Below are 14,068 nucleotides of genomic sequence, written 5' to 3'. Positions count from 1 at the left end.
GTAAGCTGCATCCTTTATAAACACTTTACATGAGGGCAAAGGCAGATGCAGTTCCCAGACTGGCAATCCAGTGGCAGTTTAAGAAATGCTGATGCAAGCACAATTCCAATCACTTTGAAATCCGAGGGAAATATTTATTTTGTTATAACAACTCAAAATTAAATTAATAGCAAAACCAATATCCAGATTGAACAAAGCTTGACATCTGTAGTGAATGATGCTGTGCATTTAATGAATCATGAACATTGTTCCTGGATAGCTGCCACAATATGTAGGTTTATTAACAAGAAGTCTAGTGAATGCATTAGATCCTGCTGCTTTGGGTTGTTAGTTTAGGGCAGGGGTGGTCCAGCTGCAGCTGGCGAACCACATGCTGCTCTTTGACATGTAATAGGCGACTCGCGGAAATATGTTGGCTGAGACAAGAATCGTACGAGCCAGTGCTCAGTGGTAACGTTAGTGCTCGTGGCTTGCGACTGAGTGATTGTGGCGGGCGTGGCTGTGTTGAGGGCACTCAGTGACATTCCGAACATGGACTTACCACTCGGTCGAGGCCACCTACCCGAACATCTAAGTTCCCGACGCCCTGAACAAATCAGGTATTTACAGCGATCAAAAGTAGAATGTGTGACATAGTCAACCCCCTAAATTTTACCCTCAAAATATGCCCACAAAATTCAACTGTGACAAATGTTTGGGTACATTTTGATTATTGAAATGAATACAAATTTGCAGTTTAAAAACTACATGAATTAATATTATTATATGCATGTATTTCTGAATAGTTATATATATTTTTTGGTAACAAATTGTGCATGTAAGAGTAAAAATGTTTATATAATAATTTTTCATGTCTTTCGGCTGTCAAACATCTGAGGTTTATTGTATGTGGCTCTTACATTAAGCAAGTTTGGCCATTCTGGTTTAGGGCATAAGGTCTGAGATTTATCCTTCACTCAAGTGATAGATTGGGAAAAGTCACTGAGCCCCGTGTCTTGGAACGTCACACAACCATTTACAGTACAGTACAGTCTTCACAAACCTTGATGCCAATCTAACCTGACTCTATCTGCCTGTTTGTGATCTATATTCACCCCTTTTCCTGCCTTCTCAATGCCTCTTCAATGTTATCATAACTGCTTCCACCACTCTGTAAAATCTTGCCTCACAAATCTCCTTTCAACTCCCTCCTCCCCACCTTAAATCTATCCTCTCTAGTATTTGAGAATTCCATCCTGGGAATAAAGGTGGAATTCTATCTACTCTCACAATATCACTTTACAGAGTTGTTCAGCACAGGCACAGGCCATTCTGCCCACCAAGTCTGTGCTGACCATTGTGTTTATCTATGCTAGTCCCATTTACCCATGTGTGATCCTCCGCCTTTATGATCCAAGTGCTTGTCTGGACATTTCTTTCATGTTGTGAGACTGCCTCCTCCTCAGTTTCAGATTCCTGACCATTGTGTTTATCTATGCTAGTCCCATTTACCCATGTGTGATCCTCCGCCTTTATGATCCAAGTGCTTGTCTGGACATTTCTTTCATGTTGTGAGACTGCCTCCTCCTCAGTTTCAGATTCCTGACCATTGTGTTTATCTATGCTAGTCCCATTTACCCATGTGTGATCCTCCGCCTTTATGATCCAAGTGCTTGTCTGGACATTTCCTTCATGTTGTGAGACTGCCTCCTCCTCAGTTTCAGATTCCAACCACTTGCTGTGTGAAAATTCCCCCTCAGAACCCCTGTAAAACCATGACCGAGGAGGGAAAAAAATCAGCTATTCATCCCAACGAATCTGCCCCGTGATTCAATCATGAGTTGATCCATTTTCCCTCTCAGCCCCACTACCTAACCTTCTCCCCATAATCTTTGATGCCCTGGTTAAAAAAGAATTTCACAATTTCAGCCTTAAATGTACCCAATATCTTGGCTCCACAACCGCCTGTGGCAATAAATTCCACAGATTTACCACCCACCAGCTGAAGAAAGTACTCCACATCTCTGTTCTAAGTGACCGCTCACCTTATACAGATGCCTTCTTTATATGGACACCAACACCAAGGGAAAGCTTCTCACTGGTCTGCAATATTTATCTCCCACATTATGTTTACCATTTCTACTATGTCACCTCTTCCACCCTCCAAGGATAACAAACCCAGCTGATTCAGACTAAAATGCTCCATTCTCAGAATCATTATTCCCCAGGAACTTCATCCCATTTCTTCCTCTCCCAAGTCATCCGTGCACTGAATCATACTGCCTGGGTGGAAGCCATTCAGCACATTTTCTGGGTCAACATTCTCTACTACTCTTTTCCTTCCCATCCATTTTCCATTTTTCTCTTCCAAACTGTTCTGCCTCATTTTCCTTGCCAACAACTAGTCACTATTTCTCAACAACCATTTATTTTCCTGCCTGACCATATCAGAGATCCCCACTTCACCCATCAATGTTTCCACCGCAAAGAATCAACATTTCTGTCTTTAATGTTTACATCCTTGGTGCGTTCTCATATAATTTAAAGGGAGATTTACAACGGCCTTTAAGGTAAACCATTTTGCTAATCGAAGTTTAGTAATCAACAATAGAGTTTAGGAGCAGGGGGGTTATGCTGCAACTGTACAAGGTACTGGTGAGACCGTATCTGGAGTATTGCATGTAGTTCTGGTCTCTTTTCTTGAGGAAGGATGTACTCCCTTTGGAGGGAGTGCAGAGGTTCACCATGTTGATTCCAAAGATAAGGGGGTTAGTCTATGAAGAGAGACTGGTACTGACTCACTGGAATATTGAAGAATGAGAGGGGATCTTATAGAAATGTATAAAATTATGAAAGGCATGGATAAGATAGAGGTAGGTAAGTTGTTTTCATTGATGGGGGGAGAAGATAACTAGGATACATAGCCTCAAGATTCAGGGAAGTAGATTTAAGGTGGCAATGAGGAAGAATTGCTTTTCCCAGAGGGAGGTGAATTTTTGGAATTCACTACCCATTGAAGCAGTGGAGGCAACCTCAGTAGATATACTTAAGACGAGGATGGATAGATTTTTACATAGTAGGGGAATTGAGGGCTATTGAAAAGGAAGCTAGGTGGAGATGAGCCTATTATCAGATCAGCTATGATCTCATTGAATGGGGGGCAGGCTCAATGGGCCGGATGGCCTCCTGCTCCTAGTTCTTACGTTGACAATCTGCAGTTCTCTCGGTGGTATTGAACACTCTGGCTGAGATTGCAAAATCAGCAGCAAATGCAACTGAATATAAACAAGCATCTTCAAGGCAGGGTCATGGCTTTGATTGGATCCTGTATATTGTTTCTGTCATCACAGGTTTCACCAGTTTACCCTTCACTGCATCTTCTCCCAAGCAAATTATATCTGGCTCATAAAACCCTAGAATACCAGTATTTATTTGAGCACTTGACAAAGAACTCATTGCAGCTTTGAAATATCCCAGTTTATAGCCAGTAGTCTATATGGGGATTACTTACCACTGGAGCGCAAGAACTGAGGCAGCAAATGTTCATACAGCAACATTCAGAACCAAGTATTAATTATTTTTAAATTAATTAATTTAAACCTACAGGACTGTAACAAGTCATTTCAGCCCACGTTTGTGCCACCCAATTAGCCTCCACCCCCAGTACTTTTTGAATGGTGGGAGGAAACCAGAGCCCCCAAGGGAAAACCCACACAGTCATGGGGAGAACGTACAAACTCCTTACAGACAGTGTGGGATTTGAACCCTGGTCCCAATCACTGATGCTGTAAAGGCGTTGCACTAACTGCTATGCCAACCGTGCCACCCACAAAGGCTATAATCGTAAAACTGGAGCTGAGCTGATGAAAGCTGATGCCAGTATACTCCTCTTCATCTGGTAAAAATGTGGATTCATCTCTCTCTTTGAAAGAGTGAAATCAATAGACTGTTCAAAGCCAAGACAGAAAGATTGCTTTCAGCTAAACATAAAGAATAGTAAATTGAATTAAGTCACACATTAATCCAATGGAATAGCAGGAAAGATTGAGTTGGAGGGTGAATTCTACTCAATAGTTTCTTTCTCCTGCTTGTCAAATCTTTTCACTGGAAAACCTGATCAGCAAGATTTATTTGCAAATTTTTAAAGATTGAGCCTGTGGTTATGATTTGAATTAATGATCATAAAATGGATATCAAATCTGCACGATTGGGATTAGAATAACAGTAATATATTCAACTTTATCTTGGCACAAATATATAGACACCTCTGGGTGCTGGATTCCAATGAAAAATGATTTGATTAATATTTTATATCCTGGATATGATAAGGACCTTGGACTCATAAAGAAACAACCCTTCACCAAAATTCTGCAAGTGAAATATTATTTCCGTCATCCATTCAAGAAACCTCCTCCCCCACCACTTCTCAGCTTTCCGCTTCTGCCCTCCCAACCCATATCCACCTTTGGCCTGTGCTTCTCCTCTGGCCTTGCTTCCCTCCCTGACCTTTCCATTCAGACACCTGCCTGCTTTTTGCTCATACTTGAAGGCCTTTGCTACGCTTTCTGTGTGACCTACTGACTTCCTCTAGCACTTTAGTGTATTGCAACAAACAGATTGGATTAAAATTTTCTAGTGAAAATACTCAACAGTGAGTGGATGTGAATGATCTCAAAAGCTCTTCTTCATTAATGATTTGTAATATTTAAAACACATTACTATAAGCAGGGAAAGAATCATTATGAACATATATTTAGCTAATTATTTGCTCTCCTAAATCAGCCTTCAGTCTGACAACTCCATTTTGCACTTACACTTTCAACATCAAAATTATTTTTCAGCAAATAAATTCCACCCTTTTGCTTGTTTCCTCAGATACATCCTGAAATGAGTAAAGCTAAGAGCTATTTTATTACATATTCCATAGTGTAAACAATCATTGTTTCACACATGGGAAAAGGACCATTTACAGTTTCATCCATTTCATCTTCCCCCGCCGCGTGTGCGAGAACACACGCGCACACACACAAACCTACACACACATACCATGGCACACTGACACCCCCCCCCCCCCCCCCACATACACACACACGCGTACCCAATACTCAACCCTTACCCCACAAGAGCCACAAAGGGAGAAGATCAGAAGAGCACCCTTTGGGTAGATCGACTTACCCCAAGACCGTGTTCCCCTTCAGACCTTTTCACTAGCGGGCTTCTCACTTGACGGGAAAAGTGAAACAAATCGGACATGAACGGAGATCGGGGTCCGGAGTAAAGCCAATGCGCTGGAGGAACTCAGTAGATCGAGCAGTATCTGTGGCGGTCCGTGCATGGTCTCGCCCCAATACGCCGACGATTCTTCTCTTCGCAGAGCCTGAGTGGGTTTCTCCTTCCCTCACCAGCTTGTCCCCGCCGCCTGAATCCACCCGCTGCAGCACCGGGCGGGGGTCGCAGAAACGGAGCCCACGGCTCAATTCCAGTTCCCATTCCATTCCTCCCATCCTGTTCTCTAACAACTGTACGTCAATGTTTCATATGCATGAGCCAAAAGCTCTTGTCCTTTGGAGCGCACAGAGACGTCCTGACAAGGGAACCTGATTTCAGACTTATTGTCAGACATCAAATACAGCCCTGAGATTCTTTTTCCTGCGGGTGAGGCGGAATAGCCACTTACTGGTAGTCCAAAGATAAGTGTACACATGTAAACAAATAATGAACTAAACAGATAACGAAATGTAAACAACTGACTGTGCAATACAGAGAGAGAAAAATCAAAGAAGTGCACAAGTCAGAGTCCTTAAATGAGTCCCTGATTGAGTTTGTTGTTGATGAGACTGATGGTGGAGGGGGAGCAGCTCTCCTTGAACCTGCTGGTGTGAGTCTTGTGGCACCGATACCTCTTTCCTGATGGCAGCAGCGAGAACAGAGAATGTACTAGGTGGTGAGAATTTTTGATGATTGCCGCTGCTCTCCGACAGCAGCGTTGCCTGCAGATGTTCTCGACAGTGGGGAGGGTTTCTCCTGTGATGCTGTGACCAAAAGGAGGGCTTTACGCTTAGGGGTATTGGTGCCCACATGAGGGGTATTGGTGCCCACATGTGTAACAGACTGTTCAAAGTTGGGAGATTCCTCGACACCTTCCACTTCCTCCCTACCACCTCCCACCCCACCCCACCGTAAGACGAGCTCCTCCCCGTCAGAGGCGGGGAGGTGTTGGGGAGACAGTCGGCGCCGGGAGCCGTGGTTAGCAGCATGCTACCTTGGCGGAGGAGCAGGATGGTGCTGGTGGAAGAGGAGAGACGGCGCAAGGGTAAGAGTTGGCTGCCGTCTCGCTCGCTGCTCGCCTCGGTGGGCCACGCCTGTCCAAGCTTCGCCTCCGACTGCCCGCTACAGCGGCTGGCCGGCGTGTTCAGGTCGCGGCGGCGCAAAGTGCAGCTGAGCGGGGAGAACCCGAGCCACAGCGTGCGCTACTTGGGCAACGCCGTCACCATGCGGGCCAAGGGAGAGGGCTGCACCGACGAGGTGGTGAGTAAGATCTGGGCGAGGAGCGAGCAAGGGGCGGCAGGCGCCAGGATGGAGCTGACCGTCAGCCAGCATGGGATCCGCCTGTGCCCCGCCGAACCTGGCAGCGGCCACTCGGGCCATCTGTATCTGCTGCGGAGGATCACCCACTGCGGGGCGGATGGCCGGCGCCCCAAGGTCTTGGCTTGGGTCTACCGGCACCAGCTGAAGAACAAGGTGGAGTTGCTGCGATGCCACGCCGTGCGCCTCGACAAAGCGTCCAAAGCCCGAGCCATCGCCCTGCTGCTCTTGCACAACTCGGCCGCCGCGTTCAACGATTTCAAGCGGCTGAAGCGGCTAGAGGACGCGCGGCACCGGCGGCAGCAGTGCCTGGGCGCCTCTGGGGTCCCGCTGGCTCCTCTCCGGCGGCTACTCAACGCGCAGTGCCCTTACCAGGCGGCGGCCGAGCGCGGCCGGGGAGCGGCCAGGCTCAGCGTCATCGCCGAGGAGGAGGACGGCGAGCCCGACATTGGTGGCATCTCCCGGAGGATCGGCCGCTGCAGTATCAACGACAGACGGCCGTCCTTGAGCACCCGCACCCAGGTGGCTCCACGGGGTTCCGAGTGACGGGTGCATAGGGCAGCAGGAGCCGCTCGACCCCTTGCATCTCCATCCCTCCTCACTGCCCCGCCATCTCCTCCCCTCCCCTCTCCACTCCCCTCCTCTTCCTTCTCCATTCCCCTCTCCCTCTCCTTCCCTTCCCCTCCCGTCCCCCTCCAACTCCTTCCCTCTCCACTCCCCTCCCCTCCCTTCTCCATTCCCCTCTCCCTCTCTCCTCCCCTTCCCCTCCATCTCCACTCCCCTCCCTTCTCCATTCCCCTCTCCCTCTCTCCTTCCCTTCTCTCCTCCCCCTCCATCCCCTCCAACTCTTTCCCTTTTCCTCCCTTCCTACCTCCCTAACCCCCTCCTGCCTATCCTTCGTCCTGTCCCCACCCCTCCGCTCTCCTTCCACCCTCCTCCCTAACACTCCTCTCTCCAATCCCCTCTTCTATCCCCTCTTCACCAGCCCTCACCCCTCCTCACCCCTTCCTTCAACCCCTTCTTTCCTCCCACCCCATCTCCTTCCCACCCTCTTTCTCCACCCCATCTCCTTAACCCTCCTCAATCCCTAACCCCCCCTTTCCATCCCCTCTCTCCTTTCCTCACCCTCCACTCCACTCTCCCCTGCTACATTCCCTCTCTCTTCTCCCATTCTGTCCCAATCTCTCCCTTTCCTTATTCCTACCCTCTTTTCCCCACTCTCCTCCTATAACCCAACCCCTGCTCTCCACCCCTTCCTCTATCCTGTCCCCTCCTCCTTCCATTCCCCACTCTCCAACCCCTTCACTCCACAATTACTACTCCCCCTTGTTCCCCCCAATCCCTCTCTCCCTCTACCCTCACTATCCATTTCATCTTCCTCGCACTGCTCTCCACTGTCTCTCTCTTCAGCCTCCCCTCCGCATCCCACTCAGGATGGAATCGCAGACCATGGGTGCCCAGTATCCCGGACTCAATGGAGTCCGTTTGTGAATCAGGAAAGGATTGCACCAGCAATGGATTGGAGAGGACCAGGGAGAGAATTGCCGCTGAATCTGGAGTCAGAAACATGCAACCTGCTGAGAGCTTGGCCTGACAATACCAGTGTAATCCAACTATCCCACACACAGGCTACCATCAAAATTGGCTCACACTCACAATGCAGGCCTGGGATGACGAGAAGGCAAGGGTTGGAGCAATTCATACCTCACATACCCTTTTACCAACAAAGGGGTTTAATTCCATTGTATTCAAAGGTGGATAAATATGAGAGTGTGGGCTGTTGCAAATAGAACTGGCTCATCCCCGCATTAAGTAGAACAGTTGGTGGACTGGTGACTAGACACAGAAATGTCGGTGGGACAAATTCATTCCTTCAAAGAACCAACTCGTGGTCCTGGTGTTCACAGAAGCAATGTCATCTCTGTAATAAGTCCTGAAGACATACGCTGAACATTACAACAGGAATTTACAGGAATTTGCGTTGGGCCTAAAAGCAAAAACCTGGAGAAATGCAGATCCATTGCATTTGAAGGTGAAATGTGAAGCCACAAACAATCTGTTGATAGTAAAACATGAAAGTTTGCAGGCACCATGATTGAAGTAAAAGCACAATGCTGGAGAAACACAGCAGGTTAGTGTACTTTATAGAGGAAAGATACATAATCAATGTTTGGGCTTTGAGCAAAATGTGGTGCCTGCCTTCACCTTGATGAAGGGCTCAAGATCAAAACGTTGGTATCTTTACTCTATACCAGTGGTTTTCAAACTTTTTCTTTCCACTCACAGGCCACCTGAAGTAATCCCTATGCCATAGGTGCTCTGTTATTAGTAATGGATTACTTCAGATGGCCTGTGAGTGGTGAAAAAAGATTGAGATCCACTGCTCTAGACCAAGTTGTTTCTGAAATATTTTCTTTCTGTTCAAAATATTGAGTTTAACAAAAACCTTTTACACAAGGTAAACTAATGATAACATAAATCAAATCATATCATATACATATCACTCATCAATTGTAAATTAGAAACAAAACCATAATTATTACATTAACTTATTTCATTCAGATCATCAAATTCTATAATTACAATAAATAAAAAATTAAATCATAACTTGGACTATGTCCAAAAAATTATATTGAATACAAAATTTATTACAAATAATACATGTAAAATTTCCTTTTAAAATAAATTTTATAGTTCTCCGATATGATCATGTTCTGTGATATGATCTGTGATCTGTAGTTAAATTCCCCCTTATTTGTCTTAATAATAAAAAGGAAAAAAGCGGGATTTTTAAAATCCCTACTAATCTACCCCCTCCCTTTAAACAAGGTGATCTGTATATATTGTAAATATGAATCGAATAACAGTCCACAGACACCAGACAGGGAATCCCCAGAACATCCACACCACTTAAATCCTCAGATGATGATAATCCATGAATGGGCCCCACATCTTATCAAATTCATCCTTTACATCTTTAATATTTTTTCCAAACTTAAATAAGACCATTGAATGTGAGTGGGTGAAACATTGTCTCCACTTCATCAAAATTCCTCATCTAGCTATCAATGAATCAAAAGCTCGGATTCTCTTCTGGGTGAGGACAGAGATATATCCCCTTCTAGAGAAAAAGCAAATAAAGCCATCAAAGGGCATGGTTCTAAAGGGCTTGGTAAAGATGCAAAAATTTAAGTAAAACATGAATTTTAACCGAATTGGATAAAGGTGACTCTCCTGGAGATTTACCAGATTGTAATGAGGAAATAGCTAAAATATTTCCTCCACAGTTATAGGTGCTTACAAATTTGTATGTCTATCCAAGGGTAGAGCAGGCAAATTTAGATGATCCAAGAAATCAGATAATTCTCTAAAAATATTATTTATTTTAACATAATCTGTACCATCCCTCGTCCAAATTTTATTAATTTGTTTTTTTTAGCTGCTATTCCTTTTAAACAAGCCAATAGCTTGTACTGAAATATTTTGCTTGAGAAAAATTGTCATTGGCCTATTTCCTTTGGATTTAGGAAACCGTGTACATAACGAGTCAATTAGGTACAATTTAAACAGTGGTTTTCAAACTTTTTCTTTCCATCCACGTAGGTGCTCTCCCTTACTAATCACAGAGCACATATGGCAAAGGGATTAATTAAGGTGAAAAGAAAACGTTTGAAAACCACTGCTCTGTACTATTTGATCAGTTGAGTTTCTCCAGCAATCTGCTGGAGGATCACAGAGGGTCGAGCAGTCTCATGGGGAGAAGAATGCTCAACATTTTGGACCATTAATGAAGGGTTCCAGCCTGAAAAGTTGACCTTTCCCTTTTCTCCCATTGATGGTACCCACCGAGTTCCACTAGCAGATTCTGCGTTGTCCCACTGCACTCACCACAAGCGTTTACAAGAAAACCTGGGGTTTTCCCACCCCCTTCTGTTTGTGCCAGAGATAAACTGCACCCATGCATCCTCTTCAGATGTTGCAAACTAAAAACTTTGCCTGCAATGTACTTGATTTGAATATTGTGATTGGCGCAGACATGTGGCCTCAAAGGTGTGTTCCTGTGTTGTGCCACTCTGTGACCTTGTGAACTGATTGCGGCTTGTCTTTGAACTTGCATCTGGGAAGAGAAGGTCCTTCCACCTCACACTCCTCCCACTCCCACATCTCCTTCCGAGTTTCTCTCCCAATCATGTGTAAGTATTTGTTGGAGCTACAATATTCCTTAAACCTTGCATGTCATCATGCAACAGACCATAAACGTTGGTGGTGTTATTCTGAGTGTAGGCTGTAACTTTGTAAAGAGAGTTTTCCTTTCAGAGTATTGAGGAGTTCTTGGACAGGAGTATTTGAACTCCTGTGGTGAATAGGTGTAAATATGCAATCAACACGAAATGAATTATAAATAAAATGATTAATTATTGGCTGACCTTTGTAAATGTCCTGTCAGACTATTAATTAACTGTACAGAATCTGGCCAGTCTCTCCTGCTCTCACTGCAGGGAGAGAGCGAGTTGCGGTGTCTTTTACAAAATGTGCAATGCCAAACCCCCGCCATCCACCCCCCCCCCCCCCCACAAAGACTGCATGGCCTACTAGGTGTTTCCGGTGATTTCCACATATATACATTACTTGGGAGGCCAGTTGGAAAAATATTAAAGTAAAGCGATACAAGTTGTTATACCTTGAGGTTGTTTCACATTTCATTGAGTGGGTGTTGATGAAATGTACCACTTAGTGTCTTGGAGCAGGAGTATTAATGTTCAGGGTGATAATCACTAGGGTCTCCAATATCCATGCAACCATGAAGAAGGCCCAATAGCAGGTATACTTCGTGAGGAGTTTCAGGAGATTTGGTATTCCGCCAAAGACTCTTGCAAACCTCTACAGGTGTACCGTGGAGAGCATTTTGGCTGGTCGCATCACTGCCTGGGATGGAGTTACCAATGCACAGGACAGGAAAAAAAAAACTACAGAGGGTTGTAAACTCAGCCAGCACCATGGGTATTTATGTTCACTCCATCGAGGACATCTACAAGAAGTGGTGCCTCAAAAAAGCAGCCTCTGTCCTCTAGGACACCCACCATCCAGGCCATGACCTCTTCACACTGCTACCATTGAGGAGGAGGTACAGGAGCCTGAAGACACACATTCAGAGGCACAAAAACAGCTTCTTCCCCTCTCCCATCAGAATTCAGAATGGACAATGAACCATACTTTTTTTCTTCTTTGCACTAATTTATTTATTTCTAAAAGTGTAATTAATGCCAATTTTTGCACCCATAACGCTGCTGCAAAACAAATTTTGTGATACATGTTCATGGCAATTGATTCTGATTCCCATGCTGTCCAGCCACCAGCTGTTGATGATGCAAAGGAGGGGGATGATGCTATTTTCCCCCTGTGAGGGCAATTGCAGGACAAAGCTAGAATTCTTCAGGAGGTGTCCATTTGGATTGTGCCAGACCCTCTCTGATCATTGCAGGGCTCCAAGAGACACCAAAAGAATGCAAGAGCCTGGGGAAGTCATCATCTCAGTGCCATGCCAGGAAAACTGACTTGGTGCATACACACCCATTGTTCGGTGTGCACTCTCTGGGAGCACAGCTGATCTTGGCCCTCACCCAGCCACGGCTTTGGGAGACATCTCCTCAATCCTCATACTGTATGGGAACCGACCATTCAGCCCCAACAGTCCATTCTGGCCCAGGTGCCACTCTGAGCAGGCTGTTTGGAATTAAGGCATGTTCCCCCAGACCAGTGAGAGAGGTTTCACTGGCCAGAATCAGCTGCTACCATGTTATAAATGAATAAATACAATTCTCCGTAGTGTTAGGTAAAAACATCATGAGCTGGGAATGTAGAGGGAGTCTCCCAGTGCTGGGCCATAACAAGATGCAGTTGTGACCTTGTACTCTCAAGATAAGAGTGGGGATGACAAATTGTTGTGCAGGAAGCTAGCAAAGAGGGACAGCAACAGTTTATTCATTGGACAATGTCATGGTATGATAATTTACTAAGTACGTATCCTAAGGTATATAAAAAACACCATTTTCTGATAACGGCAGAATGCGCCTTCTCCAACTAACACTGTTAGTTGCAAGTGTTACAATCCAGCAATAAAGAACAAAGAACCTTGATTTCGACTCAGTCTGGTGTTTGACTCACTCATTCATGAACAAAGCAGACCTAACAGTAGGAAGTGGTTACGAGCTGGAGATTCCTGTGAATTTCTGAGGATGTTACAATTTTTAAAGGAGAATTTGAGAACATCCTGGAACCATTTGCTCTGTTTACCTGATGATCTCTTGCCTTGGGAACCATATAGGCGTGTGGACAAGACGGTTCATTCATTGATGTTGGCTGCTCATGAATGAGCCACAAGATTGAAGGCATTGCCTGGGAGAGGGTGCTGCATTTCCACATCTCCTGCCAAAGGTTGCAGAAACAGGGTTGCTGCTCTCTCATAAGGTCACATATTTTGTTGGCCACATCTCTGACGCATAGCAGAGACCAGGGATTCTCTGCTACCCAGTCAACCATGAGCTAAGAATTGGACAATCTTTGAACACCCTTTCCCATAATCAGTGGAAAATTGAACTGGAACTCTGGGCATCATATCAGTGATATCTGCTTTTGCTAGGAACTTGATCTTGGGTATGGAATGCCATCACTGCTTTCCAGGGTCTCGTCATGGATCTTGAATATTGGACGGTGGCACTGTGGGAGTACTGCTGGTAGAGGAGCTTCATTGTCTGAGTGTGATGTAAAAGTCCCTTATGCTTTAGTAAGGGAGCCAATGGAGGCTTGGAATCTGGACTCGGTGAGTGCATATCCACAAACATTGTCTGCATACTGTTGTCTGATACCTGAGGCTGAAATGATCTGGTTCTGGTCATGAAGGCATGCCCACTTGTCTGTTTGTCCTTCAGGCTACTTCTACTGGAGAACTTGGGAGATGAGGAAGTTGAAGATTATTCCAGACATGCAGATGGGTAATGAATTTAATCCTCATACCAAAACCACGAGTTCACTGAAACAAGCAGGAAAAGGTTTGGGAATCATATTTCATCAATTCGTATACAAGTTTAATCTATAGTTAGCTGATTCAGTTTGTTACATCTCATTTTACTTGGTCTTGACATGAACATTTTTGTTCCTGTTAATATCCCCAAGAGGGGAGGGCTGGGCCGAAGGTTTGTTTTGCATCATAGACCGTGAGAATTAAAACCATTTGATTAAACCATCCTGTCCTCATCTTTACGTTGTCCTTAAATGAGAAGTTTTTTGCAGCAAAAAAACCCCAAGAATTTATGTAATTATTACTGAATGGAGTTCCTTCATTGTAAATGTTGAAGAACAATATTGAATGAAAACATGTAAATAAGCTCTCTTCCCATTGACTTGCTTTGTGCTCCTGGCTGTTTTATTCCATTGTCTGCGTGGGTTTCCTACGGGCAATCCGGTTTTGTTCCTCCCTTCAAAAATATAGGGTTTGTGGGTTAAT

The 14,068-nt window shown here is 45.0% G+C and overlaps 2 protein-coding genes across 15 annotated transcripts in view; both read left to right on the top strand.

Moving 5' to 3' along the window:
* LOC138754289 (trypsin-3-like) overlaps positions 1 to 14,068 on the top strand; it is a 101,723-nt gene that overhangs the window by 521 nt on the left and 87,134 nt on the right. For 7 of the 14 annotated variants that reach the window (XR_011351631.1, XR_011351630.1, XR_011351633.1 and 4 more), the window contains exon 2: positions 13,494 to 13,613. The exons of 3 other annotated variants lie outside the window; for them this stretch is intronic. The gene's annotated coding sequence lies outside the window, so the exon portion shown is untranslated. Of the gene's footprint in view, positions 1 to 7; positions 600 to 13,216; positions 13,385 to 13,493; positions 13,614 to 14,068 lie in introns of those variants that run through there. 4 more of the 14 variants (XR_011351637.1, XR_011351636.1, XR_011351634.1 and 1 more) reach the window with 3 other exon arrangements.
* On the top strand, positions 6,235 to 7,230 carry fam43b (family with sequence similarity 43 member B). Its single transcript, XM_069915294.1, has one exon. It carries the CDS (start codon positions 6,235 to 6,237, stop codon positions 7,108 to 7,110), a length of 876 nt encoding a protein of 291 aa, XP_069771395.1. The 3' UTR covers positions 7,111 to 7,230.

Source organism: Narcine bancroftii, chromosome 2, assembly GCF_036971445.1.
Source record: "Narcine bancroftii isolate sNarBan1 chromosome 2, sNarBan1.hap1, whole genome shotgun sequence".
NCBI lineage: Eukaryota > Metazoa > Chordata > Chondrichthyes > Torpediniformes > Narcinidae > Narcine > Narcine bancroftii.
Note: the sequence above shows the minus strand (reverse complement) of the source record. Positions and strands in the feature narration are given on the sequence as shown.

Coding starts and splice junctions, on each gene's coding strand:
- fam43b (XM_069915294.1), top strand. CDS start 6,235: ATGCTACCTTGGCGGAGGAGCAGGATGGTGCTGGTGGAAGAGGAGAGA.